The sequence below is a fragment of the Xenopus laevis genome, chromosome 8L, assembly GCF_017654675.1.
Source record: "Xenopus laevis strain J_2021 chromosome 8L, Xenopus_laevis_v10.1, whole genome shotgun sequence".
Classification (NCBI taxonomy): Eukaryota; Metazoa; Chordata; class Amphibia; order Anura; family Pipidae; genus Xenopus; species Xenopus laevis.
Genome location: NC_054385.1, coordinates 117,490,135 through 117,510,411, shown reverse-complemented (window position 1 = coordinate 117,510,411; position 20,277 = coordinate 117,490,135). Strand labels below are relative to the sequence as shown.

Below are 20,277 nucleotides of genomic sequence, written 5' to 3'. Positions count from 1 at the left end.
CCCAACTCACCACACCTTGTTCTTGTTTTTCCTGCTATGTATACAACCATTTTGTTCGGTGTATTACAAGAACCCATTTTGTGTGGGGCAAATAGGGCTGCAACTAATTTAGCTGAAGACAGAAGTGAGAGCTTCTCTGCTATTGAGACATTTACTGCAATGGTGCAACTGTACTAGTAATGCTGCCCATGCAAATGCCTCTGATTTTTAATTCTGGCACAGAAGTATTTTATTGATTGTTATGGCCAATGATAAGTTCTCTGTGTCTGTTCTCACTCTATGATCCATGTTGGATAAGAAGTAGTCATGGGCGAATTTATTCGCCAGGCGCGAATTCGCGAATAAATTTGCGAAACGCCCGCGAAAATTCACGGCAAAAATTCGCCGGCGTCAAAAAATATTTTTTTCCGAAAAAATGGACACCTGCGTCAAAACCAGGCGCCGGCGTCAAAAAAACGGGCACCGGCGTCAAAAACGGGTGCCGGCGTCAAACTAGACACCGGCGCCATTTCGCGAATTTCGCGCGAAATTCGCAAATTTTCCGGCGAACCGGCGCAAATACGCCCATCACTGATAAGAAGTGCTTCACACAACTGTCTGCTTATAACCATGAGTGTGCCATAACATGAGCCCATGACTAAATGCCCTGAATGGGTGCGAAACACATAGGGTGGATGGAGATGCAGAATTATATTTTTAACTTTGTATAAATAAAAATATTTTTTAATTGAATTTCTCTGGTCCTGTGAATCCGCCGGTCGGCCCTGCTTCTTCTTTTGCCGTACCGTTACCTACAGCTGGGGGTCTGGGGTTGGTGCACCCGGACCACCTTTTCTACTCGGCGAGCCATTTACAGTTTATTCTGGAACACCTTGTTATCTTCTAACTACTAAAAATGTGCCATAACATGAACATCTTTCTTTAAACCAGAATCTTACTGTATTTTCTGACCCACCACATACAAACCAAGATTAGGAGCAGCAATTCTTATCTATTGTCCGTTATGGCCTTTGTGCAGATATTTGCTGCTGCGGCCGCAGGTTTCCTGTTATTTAGAAAAATGCAAGACCCCCCCCAGACAAAACAGTATATAAAGCTGCAGGTTGGACTGTTGGAAACTTCTGCTGTTCCTCAGGATCTTCTTCTCACTGCGCAGGTGACTCTTTTCTCATCTTATTCACCCAGTCTATTCTATACAATTCCCATGCACGACCAATCTTATATATTCCTCTATTTGTCTTTATCTACTAAACTGTATTATTATTATTATTATTATTTACAACAAGAGCTAAAACGTCCCTTTTTCAGATGGCAACGGGTCCTTCTTTAGGAACTAAGTATCAGAGCTCCCTTCTATGTTGTTATTGTTGCTTTTCTGTTTCTAGTGTATCAGGGCCCTTTCGTCAGGCGAAATACCGTAATTTGCCTGACGAAGGGGCCTTGGTGCTCCAAATGCAATGTATTTTTATTGTTACCCAATATAGGTATCATTTATACAATACTTTTTGTATTTGTTTGTTTTTTATTTGTTATTTTTACTACTGGCTAACAAGGTACCACAGTTTTTATATTGTGCTGGTGCATCAGGAAGACCATGGGACCATCCACCATATTCCTTGTGTCTCTGTTTTCCCTATTGATCCCGGCTCACTCGGCCCCTGATCCCACCCTGGACTCTCACTGGCAGCTGTGGGTTAAATCTCATCAGAAGACCTATAAGGATGCGGTAAGGACATTAAACAGAACCTTATACTTTACTTGCTTACAATTTGGTTTCTGCATCAGAGATGCAGTCCTTGCTGTGGCCACTAGAAATCCAAGTAACTGAATGCCACTGCTTTGCTTAATTGAAATGGCTCATGGGCTGAATTAAACCTGGGGCTGACAATAAATCTGATTTCTGGTCACTGGTGATTTAACTTGAGGGTTGTTTAGAGTTGTTTGAAGTCAATTCACAACCCAGAAAATAGGAAAATGAAATACTAAATGTACATACAGGTGTAGCCACAGTTATCTTAGATCAGAGGGTTCATGTTCAGGACTTTCACGATTTAGACCCCTTAGCTCATAATAAGGTAACAGGCATTTGAACCCATTGGTGTATCAGTAATTCAACCATAGATTTAAAACTCTCTAGGACAAAGCCGTATCTCAATCTGAACAATTAAAAATCTGAACATCGTAATGTCCCACATTTGGAATTTTCCCAGTTAGGACAAACAATAATTGATACAAGATTCACTGTGATGTGTGGGGTTAATGTAATAAGAGGGGCAAACGTTGCTTCATTCCAACAACCAAAATCAAGTGATCAACAAGTAGTATTGGCTGGTCTACTGAAAGCACAGATCTGACTGGTTGCTCTGGGTTACTAGGCCTGGAGAAAACTTTGCGATGGTTACTACTACCCAATAGGGCTGATTCACTAAGACAGTGGTTAAACTACACTAACGCGGCTGCCTACGGCAACCTATTCCATAAATGGCAGCAGAATAATCAACATGAAATGGTGATTGGTTGTTATGTGCAACTGTGCCTTTATTACTATGTTTGCCATTGAGCAATGATACTTTAAAAAGAATAAACATTCCATTATAATTCACAGGAGGAGGAAGGTACAAGACGGACCATCTGGGAGGAGACACTGAAATATATCACAGTCCATAACTTGGAATATTCCTTGGGACTCCACACTTATGAGGTTGGGATGAACCACCTGGGAGATATGGTAAGAATTCCAACCTTCTATGAGAGAGATAGAGGACAGGGCTCCATTGTGTTCATTCAGCCCTTCAACAATGCTGTGCCGGTCTGACTGCAAATACCAACTTCATATGAAGCTTTTGTTTTCTAATTATACATTTACATCATTCTTTTTTTTTAAAGGACCAGTAACATCAACATTTTTCTAAAAAAAAATTGTTAGTACACAACGAAAAAAAAAACTCCAAAACAAATTATACTTTAAAATCCCAAAGTCTTTAGAGACCGGGAGGCCCGGGCTTCTGTATCTTCTTTCCAAGAGCTGGGGGATGCGGCGGCTGTGATCCAGACAAGGAGGAGAAGATGGGAGTGCAGAGCTCGCCAGGAGGGAGGAGAAATAGTGGAGAGGACAGGAAGCAGAGTTTCTGTAATTATTTCTTAATAAAGACTTTGGGATTTTAATGAATAATTTGTCTTGGTAGTTTTTTTCGTTGTGTACTAACGAAATTTTTAATTTTTTTTTTTGATGTTACTGGTCCTTTAATAACAACAGCCAGGAAGAGTGTATATTACAGACATATGTATCACTGTGTAACACATCTGTATTGTTTATTATGTGCCAGACAGGGGAGGAGGTGGCTGCCACAATGACAGGTTACATCAGCTCAGACCATTCATTGGCCAATGTGACTCATGTACCCAAAGAAATATTAAAAGCTCGGCCACCGGCATCAAAAGACTGGAGAACCGAAGGCTGTGTCACCCCTGTGAGAGATCAGGTATGTGTGTATATATATTTTCTTGTTATATTATATATTTCAGTTATAAGCAGTGTGGTAGAGTGACTAGGAAAAGGAGGAAAAAGGTCACTCTAGCCTTTAATTTCGCCCCAGGGACTGAGATAGGCTCCAGGAAGGGAGTTATGAAACAGAGAATCAGCGCTCTGTTTAAAGACTTTAGTAGTCAGGGACTCCATTCCATAGAGCCAGTCCAGAGATTGGAGTTCACCTTCCACAGGAAAGCAGTCCTGTGGAAAGACTATTTAAAGTTAATTGGAATAGGAGAGTGAGTCTCTCATCAGGGCACAGCAGGTAGGAGACCTGGCTGTGTGAGGAACTCCCAGAGGAGCTGGGAGTGCCGCCTGATCCTGCCAGAAGCAGAGGGAGCCCGTGGCTGTGACTAAGAGCCAGAGTTGTTGTCTGTGTGGGACATTGAAGAAAAGCCAGGAGGCTAAAAGGTTCACTCCAAGACTGTGAGTACAGGGGTGAGCCACAACAATTGTTTTGTTTGCTGGTAGTCCACAAGGGGCCCAGCCTAGTCAGGGACTGCTTCAAGGTGTGAAGGTAGTGCCCAATGGGCTAGGTTTTTATTTTATTATTTGTTTGAATGATAAAATGGTCACCCCTGTGTCTGTGGGCAATACACTGTTTGTGAAAAGTGGGAAAATAAACGTGTGTTTTCCTTAAAGAAGCTGTGTGTCCCTGTCTTCATGCTCCTTTCTCCTATGCTGCCTGCTCACCATTGACTAATCCCCCCCTAAAAGTTACGTGGTCAAGCCGCCAGCTTGTCACAGCAGATATAATAGGACTTAAAAAAGACGAAAGTCTTTTTGCACTTGGGAGTGCCAAATGTTAGGCACCCCCAAGTGATAGTATTTACTTACCTGAAACCCCGGGCCGGTGCTCCTATCAGCAGAAAACTGCACTGGCCCAGGATTATTCTAACGAGCACCACAAAGCGATCCTCTTCCAGCTTCTTCTTTCTTCAAATATCCTGGGGCAGACAAATGAGCAGTAGAACTAGACTTTTTAGTTAAAGTTCGGCTTTTTGCTCTACTGTGCATGCGCAGCCGCGTGAAGAAAGAAGAAGACGGAAGAGGATCGCTCTGTGGTGCTTGCTGGAATAATCCCGGGCCGGTGCAGTTTTCTGCTGATAGTAGCACCGGGGTTTCAGGTAAGTCAATACAATCACTTGGGTGTGCATAACATTTGGCACCCCCAAGTGCAAGAACACTTTCCTTCTTCTTTAAATGGGTTGTTCACCTTTAAATTAACTTTTAGTATGATGTAGACAGTGATATTCTGAGACAATTTGCAGTTAGTTTTCATTTTTAATTATTAGTGGTTTTTGAGTTATTTAGCTTTTATTATCCAGTTTGCAATTTCAGCAATCTGCCTGCTAGGGTCTAAAATACCATAGAAACCATGCATTGATTTGAATAAGAGACTGGAATATGAATGGGAGAGGACTGAATAGAAAGATGAGTAAAATGGGTTTTCATTTGGAGGGGCTGAACTTGATGGACTTTGTCTTTTTTCAACCCAATTTAACGTATGTAACTATGTAACTATATGACCAGTATGAAATGGACTACATAAGCACCAGGTTCAGGGGATGTACGTCTCCAGCTTTATCCCAGAAGAGAAAGACAGTACTTACCCTTTTTTATTTCAGCAGACAGTATATAGTGGAATGCTTCAAGGTGGAAATAGCCTCTTCCATCAGACAAGAGATTATTATGCTTTTATCTCTATTAATCTTTAGAGTTCAGAATTTCCTCAATTTTGTCCCTAACAGGGATCATGCGGGTCTTGCTATGCTTTCAGTACCGTGGGGGCTCTGGAATGTCAATGGAAACTGAAAACGCGCAGACTGGTCACATTCAGCCCACAGGAACTGGTGGATTGTTCCTACACTGAAGGGAACAACGGCTGTGAAGGGGGAAATTTATATTATTCTTTCAGATACATGAATGAGTTTGGTGTTATGGAGGATTCCGATTATCCATATAAAGAAAAGGTAATCATTGTATGAGAAGATACTAATTATCAATCACATAGAAGCAAAACTGCAAATGACCTTTTCATGCAAACGTAATCACTTTATGACCAGTCTACGAGTCTATTAATTAGTGTTGGTGCCCCTTCCAAACCAAAAAACTTTCACGAAATCACAGCACAGTCCATATTCCAAAAATAAAAAGGACAACAGATTTATCGCATGCTCTGGAGCATCAGTTGATCTGTGCAATTCACGTGCCTGGTCATACTGAACAAAAATCACGCGATTGTAAAGATGTCGTCTCTATCTACATATTTTTACTAAATTCAGTATAGAGTAAGGCGATAGTTTGCTTCCGGAATAGAACAAGAAAATTATAAAATGAACAGAGATCTTAGAGCTCATTAACCAAAACCAAATTTTTTTGCACTTTGCCCCAACTGCATTAGTGCCCTAAAACAAGGCTCTTTGCCCTCCAAGAATGGAGCATCAAAGTGGTGGGCCTCAGCACCGTCTGCATTTGACAAATCTTTTTATAGCAGGGTCAGCAGGTGGGTGGCACTTGGGCATCCTTTGGAACACCCCTAGTTTGGCTATTTTTCAGAATGCTCAAGCTGAGGAACTCCGGGGGACAATTGGCACTGGTGCATTTGGTAAATGAGCCCACTTGAAAAGTTATAAAGGTGAAGTTTAAATCCAGAAATAAATAATTTGGGATATTACACTTATTACACCTACCAATGTTGTAATAAAGGAATGCTAATATAGCCTAACCCAAGATAGATATCCCAAAAATAATCCCTGGCCAATGTCAACTATGGCCCCACCAACATGACCATTATCACACCTACTTTAATAGCAAATACAACAATATGGAAAACTAGTAAGTGGATACACGTGAGTCAACAACCATTTCTTGATACAGTGTGCCCTCTATTATTTACATATTAGGCAATATGTAATTGTTTTACTTTTACCCCCCTTTACCAGTCCCCACAATGTCACTCCTTTCTGTCCTTTTTTATTCCGGTGTTTTCCATCTTCCATTATAAGCAAGTATACCTGTGCCCCATCCCAACCCTCCCATCTAAGTCTTCTGGAGTTGCTTCATTTACCCTCGCCCCTGAGTCATAATTTAACTTGCTTCTTCTCATATACCAGAGCTTGAAAGGAAAGCTATGGAGTTTGAAAATGACGCAACCTGCTATTTGGTGAGAAAGGAAAGGGAAGAGGCAGGACTCACTTCCTTCAATGAGGGGCATGAAGAACTGTTGTTTGCCCAACTACTCCCTTGCAGATGATATAAACACACGTCATTGGGCATTTTCTATGAATGGAGTACAGTATGAATGAACTGTACCTCTGGGTTTACCCAGTATGATCAAGTGCAGTAGATCATACTGGGTAAACCCAGATCTTAAAAGGGAAGCTATGGAGTGTGAAAACTGTGCAACCTGCTATTTAGTGAGAAAGGAAAGGGAAGTGGCAGGACACTGGGTTTACCCAGTATGATCAAGTGCAGTAGCACAGCTTGAACTTCATGTTAAATTTGCCTATATTGTTGTTGTTACTGGGACGGTATTGGGAGGTGTTGGTGGAATTCCTACACTTTGGCTGGCCAACCACCAGATTATACAGAATACAGGTATAGATATAGGCCTTCTAGTGACCCCGGAATGGTAAAATGACTTCATTGTGCCCTGTTGTGTATAGGGATTCTTCAGTTCATGGTTGGTGCAGTCTGAGCATCAGTCATTGGCTGTTTTTCCTTACTCTCCACCAGGAAGAAACATGCAAAAAGCACAAACCAAATGGCATTGGAGTTATAAAGGCTGTGAAAGTAGTACCTTCTGGCAATGAAATCGTTCTTATGAAAGCCGTGGGAACAGTAGGACCTGTGTCTGTTGCCATAGATGCCAGTCGTCAAGGGTTCCGTATGTACAAGTCAGGTGGGTAGCAGAGCCTGGGTATTTCTCATTTGCATTGCTTCAGGTGAACATTTAGATCCTTGTAAAGGGATGGCCTCTTATTCTTAATTTTTTTTCGATGTGAAAAAAGATCCTCCACTTTCTGTCTATAGTGTCCTCTAATGTCCTCTAATGTATTTGTGGGCGCTGTCCCAATGAGGCAAGTTGAGAAACCAACCTCAAGTTGAGAAACCAAACCAGGCCAATTAGTTACAAGGGATGGCAAAAGGGTTGCTCCTGGTAACTGTAAAAATCCTGCTCTTCTAGTGCAAAGAACGCCATTGCATCATGAATCCCCCCGCTGGTGCACAGAAGCTGAGATGGGGGTGGGTGGCAACAGTAAGCCGTCTCAGGGTGACAGAGGGGCAAGGATTACCCCTGTTTCTAAAGCGTAATTATGCCTCCTCATAAACACCTTTCCTCTGAGAAAGCATCTCCAACCTTTGAAGTTACCCAGGTTAAGAATAAAGTGATTCTTTTTTTTTTCTTTGACAGGTGTTTATTATGATCCATTTTGCAAAACCACCAGTATGAACCATGCTGTGCTTGTGGTTGGATATGGTAGAGAAAATGACATGTCCTATTGGCTAGTTAAGAACAGGTAAGGTATATGGTGACATTTTTATTTACAATGACAACCATTATACATCACTGGCCCTGATAGGCCTGGACTGTGGGATGTGAACAGATTATGACCTAGATGTAGAACTTTCACAGGACTGGGTCAGGGTTTATGCAGTTGCAGAATTAGAGGGGCTAGATCAACTGTCCAAATAAAACTTCAAATGGTTAGACCAAGTCATAGGCAATTATATCCTTACTAGTGCTGGGCGAATAAATTCCGCTGGCAACGTCCACGTTTCGCTGCCGGCGAATACATTTGTGAATATCCCGCGAAAATTCTTGGGCGAAATTCTGATGTCGTCAAAAAATGTTTTGACTTTAACACCAGTGTCAGCTTGGAAGTGGGCGTCAATTTCCGATTTTCACAAATTTTTGTAAAGATTTTCACGATTATTTCATGAAAATATCCAAATTTCAGGTTTTTCCGTGAAACTATCCGTTTTCACAATCTTTCTGCGAATGTTTCACCGTTTAGCAAATTTTTTTGGATGCACGTACGCCCATTGACTTTAACCCCAGTGTCAGCTTGGACGCAGGCGTCAATTTCCAATTTTCAAGATTTTTGGTGAAAATATTAGATTTTCAAAATTTTTTGATGAAAATGTCAGATTTTCAAAATTTTTTTGCGAGAAAGTCAGAATTTCAAGATTTTTTCATGAAACCATCCGTTTTCACGATTTTTCGTTGCATTTTTCGACATTTTGTGAATTTCGCAAGTTTTGCTGCAAATTCACAAATTTTTTGGACGAAGCGAAACGGGAGAAAAGCCCATCACTAATCCTTACAGCTATCACATACCTTGACCAATCCATAGCCAATAAGGGCATTAGGACCATTACAGGTCTAGCCCAACCTGTGTATGGCTAGACTGACCAGTAATAAACCATGAAACAATTTTTATAGAAGAGGATTTCGATCAAATGGCAAAAGGGCTTGATTGTGACGTGGGGCCCCAACAGGGGTCTGACATAGTCAGTATAAATCACGTTTTTAGAACAATAAGAATAAAGAAACCCTGTGTTATCCCAGTTTTCTTTTAAAAAAAATAACCAATGAATTAATGTCTAAGAACTTGTTTGTGTGGACTAATTAATAAATTATTTGTAAAAACCGATCAACTTTCTCAGTTTATTATTGTGCATACATTATTTAATACTCTGCTCATTCGTTTTTCACATTCCATGATTATTTGTTAATGTTAAAAATGAATTAATTCAAAATTAATTCATCAAGTAATAAACCACCTCTGAATTGGTGAAAAATGCGTAGTGCTTGTGCAAAAATTAGGGATGCGCCTAACCCAGGATTCGGTTCCAGATTCGGCCAGGATTCTGCCTTTTTCAGCAGGATATGTTTGGCCGGGCAGAACTTGCATATGCAAATTAGGGGTGGGGAGGGAAACCGCGTGACTTTTTGTCACAAAACAATGTAGTAAAAATGTTTTCCCCTTCCCACCCCTAATTTGCATATGCTAATTAGGATTTGCATTCAGTTCGGTATTCGGCCGAATCTTTCACAAAGGATTCGGGGGTTCGGCCGAATCCAAAATAGTGGATTCTGCGCATCCCTAGCAAAAATCCATTAAATTGATTATTTAAAATTGCAATTATCCTGTGTCCCTTGAGAAAGGGAGCAAAACAGTAAATTAATTAAATCAATCATCTATTCTCAATAACACTAAGTCATTGTATTTGTATTCATTTTTTTCACATGGAATTTATTTTTCAAAGCACTGCACTTCACTTGAGGGATATATTGCAATTTTAAATAATACATTTAAAGGGGACCTGTACCCCCAAAAAATATTCCAAATCCTATTTTATCATATTAGGCCAGCAAAATGAACTTTAACTGCACTGTATAAATTATTTGAATCTTGTTTCCATCAGTCTGGGAATTCATAATTATAACAAGCAGGCAGCAGCCATTTTGTGGACACTGTTATTAAGACAAGCCTTGTATCATCTCAAAATCTTGTTTGTGCACCAGAGTGGGGGACCTGATGTCCATCCCCATGCCCTGGCTACACAATTAAATGGTGAAGAGAACTGGGGGAATGTGGGGAGAGCAGTGACATCTAGGAAGTGCTGAATGGAAAGTGAAAGTAATTGTCTGCCCCGCCTCTATGCCTAAGGCATAGAGGAGGGGCAGGCAATATTTGATTGACAGCTGAGATTTTTAAATGAGTTTACAACAGCTATGAATGCTTTAATAAAAAATAGAAACTGGATTTCATGTTTAATTTGAAAAGGACTTTTATTATATAGCTTTTCATGTCTAGGTGACAGGTCCCCTTTAATTGATTTTTGTACAAGCACTAAGCACTTTTCACCAATTCAGAGGTGGTTTATTACTTGATGATTTAATTATGAAATCATTAATTTTTAACTCGAGCAAGTATCCATCGAATGTGAAAAATGAATGAGCAGACTATTAATTAATTTATGTACAATAATTAATTGAGAACGTTTTTGCAAATAATTTATTAATTAGTCCACACAAACAAAAATCACTACATTAATTCATTGGTTAGTTTTTTTAATAGAAAACTGGGATAACACGAGCCATTAAACATTTCATAGTGCTAGACCTAGTGCTAACCTCACACAGCATTAGAACTTTGACAGGACTAGGCCAAGCTGTGGTCAGTAATAGCCAAAAATCCATTATGCTGTTAAGCCCTAGTTGTGTCTTATGATGTGGAGCACCATTATTAGGGATGTAGCGAACCGCCGATAATGTGTTCGCGAACGCCGTTCGCGAACACCGGCAAAAAATGCGAACAGTTCGCGAACAGTTCGCGAACTTCGAACATCCGAAAATCGTTCGATTCGAACGATCGAAGGATTTTAATCGTTCGATCGAACGATTTTCGTTCGAATCGAACGATCGAAGCCATTCGATCGAATGATTTCATTCAATCCAATGGCTTCGATCGTTCGATTCGAACGAAAATCCTTCGATTTTAGCGATCGAATGGTCGAATGGTCGAACGATTTTGACGCGAACGCCTATTGGCGAACGTCGCGCGACGTTCGCGAACTTGCGGCGGACACGAACAGCCGATGTTCGCGCGAACAAGTTCGCCGGCGAACAGTCCGCGACATCCCTAACCATTATAGCAGGGAACACATAGGTGTCTAAATCCTGTCATGGCTGTGTTTCATGGAGCCTGCTCTTAGGAGCAAGGATTTGGAGTTGGAGGTTTTTTTAGAGTTGACATGACAGTCCCAGCAGATGTTCTACAGTCCTGGTGATTCCCTCTGCACTTAGTGTAAAGCTAATTAATTCTAGGTCTGGCAAATCTCTTCTCCAACACAAGGAACACAGGGCACTATAGGTGCTTGGGCGGATATCACTGTGTGTGGGCGGATATCACCACAAGTACCAGCTAACAATGTATAGTGCCCTCTAGCTTCCATTATATGCACTACAATTCTTTTGCACTATTTAACTCAAAAACTTTATTTCCCTTTTAAAAAGTGAAAATATTTTTTATCTTTTCCAGCTGGGGAGTCGGCTTTGGAGACCAAGGATACATTAAAATGGCTAGAGAACGTGACAACCATTGTGGAATTGCCAGGGGTGCTGCCTATCCAGTTGTCTAAAGCCTGGTCCTGCCGGACTAGATTGGCTAATGGAATTTTATCCACGAGGAACTATTTCTCTTTTTTTATGCCTATGATATTATTTTGTGTTTTTCATTATTAAAGGGGTTGTTCACCTTCCAAACACTTTTTTTCAGTTCAGTTGGATTCAGGTCATTTCCCAGACTTTTTTCCATTTTTATTTTTTACTGTTTTTCCAAAATCCAAGTTTAAAGTTGAATCTCCCCGTCTCTGGTGTTTCAGTCTGACAGCTCAGTAATTCAGGTGCTGATTCTGAACTGTTTCAATTTGCTACTAATGATGGGTGAATCTATTCGCCAGGCGTGAATCGACGCATTTCGCCTCCGGCTAATAAATTCGAGAAATAGCCATGAAAATTCGACAATTCCGATTGCAAATGTTTCACCCGTTTGCGAATTTCGCAGCGAAGCGTAACGAGACCAATTCGCCCATCACTATTTGCTACTTTAGTTGATACATTTCTCAGCAGCATCTGTGGAGTATTAGCAACTATTGTATCAATTCTAACAGCTGCCTGTAATGAAACCCAGAGATTCTGCTCAGCAGGGACAAAGATAAGAAATGTATCAACTAAATTTATCAATTTAGAACAGGGTCGGCGACCCACCTTTACCAGAGATGCTTTACAAGGTGAAAAATCACACTTTAGATTTCAATATTAGAAAAACGGTCACACAGAAAATAGAGAGTAATTGAGAAAAAAGTCTTTATTTCTGGTGAACTATCTGAAACCATCTGAACTGAAAAAAGTTGGAAGGTGAACCATCCCTTTAAATATAATTAGCTTCATACAAAAGGGTATATCTTCCTAATAAAAACTTTTAGTATGGCGTAAACAGGAGAATTAAAGATATTAACAATTAGTAGGGATGCACTGAATTAAAAGATCTAGGCAAATACCAAAACAGAATCCTAATTTGCATATACAAATTAGGCCGAGGAAGGGTTAAAGAGAACCCCATGTGCAGTGTGTGGTTAAAAAAAATTTACTGATTTGTGTTACTAAAATTCATATGATTTTTAGAATTTGGATTCGGTACGGCCAGGGACTTGGATTTGGCAAATACGAATCCTGCTGGAAACAGCCGAATCCCTATCTGAATCCTGGATTCGGCGCATCCCTACCAATTAATCATGTTAATAATTCAACAGTTGTGACAGGGTGAGAATAAGAGCTAATTTAAAGAAGTTGAGTGTTTCACAGCTTCACGAGTGGGAGATAAAATGCCCGCAATTGTTCTTTTATCACTTGGACTTGTAAGTGCATTAGCAGCTCAGATGTTTTTCCTTTGTAAGTGCTGACTGTTTCCAAACAACAATTGTCTACTCTGAGAGTCCACCCATGAGTCCAGGCAATTGCCACTGATCAGGCAATATCCACTGATATCATAGTGAACAGTGCTAGGCCTTTTGTTGCCAAATATTGCACCCTGTGCCGTCACCCTAAGGCTAAGGCCATACAGGGAAGATTCTCAAACAATGTTTTTTCCACAGGCCAAAAATCAGCCCCATGTGGCATTAACCTAAGGCAGAAAGCATCATAGGCATCAGCATCAGGTGTCACATCATTATCTTTAAACTCCAAATATTTTAATTTTGCTTGCTAAGAAATAGCTAAATGTATCAATGCATACAATTTATGCAAAAAAAAAAAAGATTAAAAAAAAAGTACGATTCAAGTATTTTGTCTTGACTTTCTGCCTCTAATGCAGTTGTACCTTCCCAACTGAGATGGTCGAATCCCAGTTTTGTGGTTGTTCTCACAGGCTCACACTTAGGGGCAAATGTATTACAATTCAAGATCTTGGTTTTGCCTCAACTCAAGGAAAGGCAAAAAGGCACAAGCTCAATCTTTTACAAATCTTCATTTTACATGGTTTATCGATTGGAAACAAAAATCTTTAAAAAAATCACAGCTGAAACCTAAACTTCTGCAGAAGTGAGTTGGAGGTATATTTTTAACATGCAGGCTATTTTAGTTGATTTTTAATTCAGTCAAATTTGAGTCCATTTTTTTTAAAATGAATGGAAACAATGCATTTTTCATTGTAATCAAGTTTTTTTTTCTGTGTCATGATGTTTTCCCTTTCCAGTTTTTTTCATATGTATGGTAGTGATCGAGATAAAAAAAAATTCATGTCTCTTAAACTTATAACTTATAAACTAAAAAATATTTGTTGTATTCCACATGTTGGCAAATGCTAACTTAACTAAGCACCTGGGTTAAGTCATGGCAACTATAGATAAATAACAAGGTTTGCCTGTTGGGAAATAGTAGACTAACTCAATAACCAGTGGCCACTATAAATCTGTATATTAGCCTTGTTGTGCATACACATAAACGTAAATGTGGGCATGTGCCAATGCTCTGGGTGTGTATAATAAACACCATTATACTGTGCACGAAGGAATATCACAGCCTATGCCAAGTGGAAAGGAGCAGGTATTAAGTAGAGGGTGTCCCCAGGCCTGGACCTAGGGGGGTAAACATTGGGGGTCGGTGTGCCACTTGTATCACTGGGGACTAGAAGGGAGATTTCGACATCTCTCACCAACCCAGTCCCCAGTGCAAGAGATTGCAGTGAACACAAAGATGCAAAGCAAGTGGGGGAAGCAGACTGATATGAGAAGCAGTGGGAAGGATGTTTTGGAAGGGGATGGAGGGGAGGTCAGGTGCAAGGGTGGTTTGGGTGTGAATGGTAGGGGGGTCTAGGGGCATAGCGTTTTAAAATCTAGCCCTGAGTGTCCCCTTGCACCCCCACGTTTGCCTCTGAATGATGTTCAAGCAAGGGTATTCCAAGTGGTGCCCATATGCTGCCCACCTCGGGCTGGACTGGCTGGACACCAGGAAAAAAACCCCATGGACCCCGGCCTAGATCCACAAATGTAGCACGCATGCGTGCCTGTGCACAAGCGCATGCACTCGGCAAGGGGTGCCAGTGTGCACGCGGTTGGCGGTGTGGCGCTGAAGCAGTGGGGGCCCTGGATAGCAGCCCCGATGGGCCCCCCAGTCTCACCTTGCTCCAATCTTTACTGAATTTGGTAGCCCTTTGTTCTGGGAGTGCAAAGAGTTGCACTTGAGGAGACAGCACACAAATTATATATTGGCAAGGTACATCTTGCATGGAACCCCATTTCAGTATGTGGTGAACTGATGTTTTATCGACATACTATAAAGTCACTGCAACAGCTGATTACTTGGGATACGTATGGAAAACCTAAGCCACAGGAGATTATATGGATTTCTGTCTAGATTTTTTGGCCTTTAACAGCCAAATTTGGCATTGGGCCTGGCCCTGAGCTACTTGGGTGGCTCCAGGACTTACCAACCCAGAATCCACAGGGGCAGACAAAGGAGCCAAACTCTCATAGGAGCCAGTAATGAAGGTGCTGGATGTAGTCAGACCAGGTTAGAACCAGAGAACAACTATAGCACCATGAGGCAAACTTGAAGTCAGGAACAAACCAGGGTCAAAACCAGGAAACAATATGGGGACAGGACAAAGGAAGCAGGAAACAACAGGATCCAGAGCACCTAGGAAGAAGCAAACTAATGGCTAATAGCTAACACTGATCATCTGTGGCCAGATTAATAACAGTTGAAACAAGTTGTGCCTACTTGGAAATACAGAGATACCAATAGCAGTGAAGCAGGACCTTAGCAGAGGAATCAGGGATTCCATAGTAGCCTGTAGGTCACTGGTTCAAATCCAGGCAGGATGTTACAACAGTATGTATATAAGTTAATCAGGTCTCAACAGTGGGTTCTAGTTTGGTTAAGGCATAAACTTTTATAACTACTAAGAAAGTACTGTGCATATCACATGCAAATTAGCGGTGGGAAGGGGAAAACATTTTTTACTTCTTTTTTTGTGACAAAAAGTCATGCAATTTCCCTCCTCACCCCCAATTTGCATATACAAATTAGGTCTTGGTAGGGTAGGACTTTTCTTCCCATTCTTGTATACTTATCATCCTCTATCTACCCATGGTGGCAGTAAATTATGTCTGACTGATGTTGAAGGCATGGGTACTTCTGCAGTAGCCATGATCCGTAAGAGGGGTGAGCAAGCAGACAATATTAGCAAGGAAAATATTTTGGGTGAGTTTATTCCCATACATGGGTGCAGTGCAAATAACACAAGTTGAGAAACTCACCTCAGGCAGCAGCTCCCCATTGGTTGCAAGGGGCGGCAAAAAGTAATGCCCCTGGAACCCCAGTATTGTGATCATGGGAGAAGAGGGCAGCAGCACGGAAGTTGGACGGCAGGGGGGTGGGGTTAGAATCACCTCTGTTCCCATGTATATACTGACTATAACAGGCCAGTGGACTTCAGCTGTATAGTAATTATATACCACTTCTACATGTGGAGGTTACGGAGAAGAAGCGCCACAAGTATCAGAGGGACTGCAAGGACTACAATACAGGCCGCGTCTATAGTTTGAAGGAGGAACGTACTCGGCAGCGTTGGGGAGGAGATGAAGACGGTCTGCCACCTCCGGTGAGAGAAAGACACACAAATACCGGCAAGTATCCTTTCACCCCTAGAGAACAAGGAGCAAGACCACATGACCACTACCAGCGCAAGGCCCAATACACTCCGAGATTACCACGATACCTGTCTAGTTCTGCTAACTCGTCTTCTTATAACAGCACTGAGGAGAATGATTACCCACCAACCAAGCATCCTGCTGATTTTTTAGAGCTACAACCAATCTGCAACAAACCAGGGACAGAGAGGAGAAATCCACAGTATCCCTTCCCAAGAGAAGCCTACCCCCAGAGGGACCGCAGTCACAACAACAGGAGATAGTAAGATTATAAAGATTTAAGCCAGTTATACGCGGTCTTATACGGATCTCCTGCCGTAAATGTCGTACAGGAGATAAATTACTAAAATATATGCTGGTGTAAATATTGTACTATAATCCGCATAATATATGCTGTGTCACATAGGGAGTGTTGAAAAATTGGGACGTATTAAAGATTTTGGGTATTTCTGTATCCCTTTAACCATAGGATGCCTTGCCCTTACACGCTTGGTTCAGGTTTCTTTACCCGGGACAGGCATTATGTGCAGTGTCTCATCATCAAAGAGGCCAGGTTTAAGTTAGACAGTGTCCTGCTTAAAGTGAACATTTTTTGATACCTTCTGTTCCTTTTAGGAAATTGTTTCATTGTTTCTATATTATTGGACATTTTGTTCCTTCTTAACATTGGACATTTTTTTTACCATCCTGGACTTATCGAAATTGAATACAAATAAATAAAGATGAATACAAGATTGGGATTTTAACTTTAAGGCCAAAGGAGCCTCCCTATAAGATATATTGGATCTACTGTAACTGTCAATGAATATCTGACACCCAACTGCTGCATGAAGAGAGAATAAAGAGAAACAGATGCTGAGAGAGGAATAGTGAAGATAAACTTGATTATTTCAGAAACAATGCAGAATATTTAATTGATTGTATTTATAAAGTTTCTTATTTCAGTATGATTATATTAAAATTACATTTTCAAGATATTTCCTTGGCTAACTTCTGTTTTTTTAATCAGCATTCTCTCAGGGGATTCACTTAACTTATCATGGTATCTATTGTGTTGGGTTCTTGCTAACTGATATTGTTATAACATCTTGTCTGGTCTGACACCTGATATTGGTCAGTTCTTGCTAACGCCATAGGACAAGGTCCGCATCCCTCTGTAATATAGGGGATATAGTTCGCTCTTCCCAGTACCCCAGATGTAAATTTGCATAACTTGGTGCGAACCTTGTTCCCATGGCAGTCCCACAGGTCTGGAGGTAGTATTTGTCCTGAAACCAGAAGAAATTGTGTTCTAATATGAATTCAATCCCCTTGAGAATAAATTCTTTTTGAATGTTTGGTATTGACATATAATTTTCTAGAAAATGTGCTGTTGCTTTAATACCTTGGGTGTGTCTTATCGAGGTATATAAGGATTTTACATCCAGTGTAGCCATCTACATTCCTGGTTCCCATTGCAGACCTTGAAGAGTTTTTATAACTTCTGTTGAATCTTTTAAGTAGGCTGGAAGGGATATTACATATTTTTCTAATATTCTATCAATATATTGGGATAAATTGCTTGTGAGTGACCCTATCCCTGATATAATTGGTCTCCCGGGTGGATCTATAGGATCCTTGTGAATTTTCGGAAGACAATAGAGGACAGGAGTCACTGGATATTCGATCTTTAAGTATTTCCATTCAGTTTCATTTAGTATCTCATTTCTTTTTTAATACGTAATCCCCTAGGGGTAATTTGATTCTCTATATATTTGCTAAGAGTAATTTTATCCCACCAAACTCGTAACTCTTTAGACATAAAATGTTCTAAATCATTAAAATCTTCATACATCTCAATGTCAATAAAATTGCTGGTATCGTTTAAATCAATGTTATCACCTCTAAAAATAGAGTCTAAATCATAGTTCTTTGACTGTCTAAATGTGAACATTTTTACAGAGTTCCTTAGATTTGGACTTAAAGGGATACTGTCATGGAAAAAAATAATTTTTTTTTCAAAATGAATCAGTTAATAGTGCTTCTCCAGCAGAATTCTGCACTGAAATCTGTTTCTCAAAAGAGCAAACAGATTTTTTTATATTTAATTTTGAAATATGACATATTGTCAGTTTCCCAACTGCCCCCAGTCATGTGACTTATAATCTGATAAACTTCAGTCTCTCTTTACTGCTGTACTGCAAGTTGAAGTGATATCACCCCATCCCTTCCCTCCCCAGCAGCCTAACAAAAGAACAATGGGAAGGTAACCAGATAACAGCTCCCTAACACAAGATAACAGCTGCCTGGTAGATCTAAAAACAGCACTCAACATTCAGTTATATTGAGTAGGAGAAACAACAGCCTGCCAGAAAGCAGTTACATCCTAAAGTGCTGGCTCTATCTGAAAGCACAAGACCAATTTAATTGACTGAATGAATGAAAATGAATTTCAGTTGTTACTGTCCATCCTTTGCTATTGAAGCCCATTGACTTCAATGCGTTTTGCAAATTTGCTGCCCTTCACTATTGAAGGGTCATTCTCCCCAGAAACAACATGTACTACAAAAACAAGTATACAATTTGGTTATTTCTCTAGCACAAAATCCAAGTTGGAATCAAGAAAGAGTTGCAGGCTAGCCACCATATTTTAATGGATAAATAAACCTTAAAAATAAGTGAATGTAAAATTGATGAGGGGGGCTATTCTAAGCACTTTTGCAATGAGCATTCATTATATATTTATTTTTAATTCCAAGACATTAAGGGATACATGTACTGTTAATATGAATGGATTTTGTTACAACAGCGCCCCCTGCTGGTCATTCTCTGATCAGTCTGCCAACCGAACAGTCAAGGAAGTTGTCAGGAGAAAGAAACAGAGCTGGTTTGATATTTTTCTGCTTAGGAAAGATTTGAGAAAGTTTTCTATTTATTTCCTAAGCAGAATAACACCAGAGCAGCCTTCCTTTCTTTCTCTCTCTTTTTTTCTCTTTCTTTCTTTTTTTCTGTCTTTCTTTATAAATTTTAGCAGGGGGTCCATTATTCATTATAATCCACAGTTAAATGTATATTGGTTAGTTTGTCCAAAGCTGAATCTCCTACTTGTGTCCAATGAGAGAATGGATCACTAATTCAAATTTCCTTCTATTTCCTTGGTCTGTGCCCCATATTTGAAGTGCATTTAGTTGTATCAGGTGCCACACTTTTAGCACACAATTTAGTGTTTTTGAGAGCAGATTCCTTTAATAAATAGCATCAGTTTGCAGCAAACTACTCTTGTGCTAAGTAAATTCCCCCTATAATGTGAGCCAGCTGAAATCTCAGGGCATCGACAGGGTAGAGAGACCATGAAAAGGAGATGATAGATTAAAGGAGAACAAAACTCTCCCTCCAATAGGCCCCTTCTATTATTCCACATCCTTGCCCCCCCACCTACCACCTGTCACTTTAAAAAGTGTCCCTATGTTTGTACCTGCTATAAAAATGCACTGCAGGCTTAATAGGCACAATCTTGAACTTCTTGAGGTGGAGCAGGGGCAGTTAGTTTCTATTGGCTCCCGCCAACCCTGCAACTCACCTCAGTAACCAAATAGACTTGTCCTGAGGCTTCAGTTTCATTGTTCACAATTGCCCCAGGGAGCACAGACAACAGTGTATATATGGGAACCATGTGATGTTGTCTTCACTTTTTGTACCACCAGCACTAACATCCCATGATCAGAATGACGTTTATGGCTTTACTTACAGTGACTTCTTCTGACTGCTTCCCTGTATAATTACTTTTGTGTTTCATGTTAACAATTTTATTGCATTTTAGCCATTGCATTGCGCTCTCAGTTCTGCATAGCTGTTCTGTTCTCGCTACATATTACCCTGGGGCAGTGTGTAGTTTGACATGCAGCTAAACCTTCCCACACTCCAATAAAGAGACTGAGCTTGGAGTCCGTAGATTTTACTGGATAGGCAAGTGAAATAGAAGTGAAACTGTAATACAATATCAGAAAGTATAATGAGTAAGCTTTGCAATGAACTATAAAAAC

At 40.4% G+C, this 20,277-nt stretch overlaps 1 protein-coding gene across 1 annotated transcript; it reads left to right on the top strand.

Annotated features, from left to right (window-relative positions):
• Nucleotides 1–841: 841 nt before the first annotated feature.
• Nucleotides 842–11,812, top strand: LOC108699333 (procathepsin L). Its single transcript, XM_018231347.2, has 8 exons — nucleotides 842–1,156; nucleotides 1,554–1,726; nucleotides 2,606–2,728; nucleotides 3,327–3,482; nucleotides 5,281–5,502; nucleotides 7,268–7,433; nucleotides 7,947–8,052; nucleotides 11,584–11,812. Exons 2-8 carry the CDS (start codon nucleotides 1,595–1,597, stop codon nucleotides 11,681–11,683), a joined length of 1,005 nt encoding a protein of 334 aa, XP_018086836.1. The 5' UTR covers nucleotides 842–1,156; nucleotides 1,554–1,594; the 3' UTR covers nucleotides 11,684–11,812.
• The last annotated feature ends 8,465 nt before the right edge of the window (nucleotides 11,813–20,277 follow it).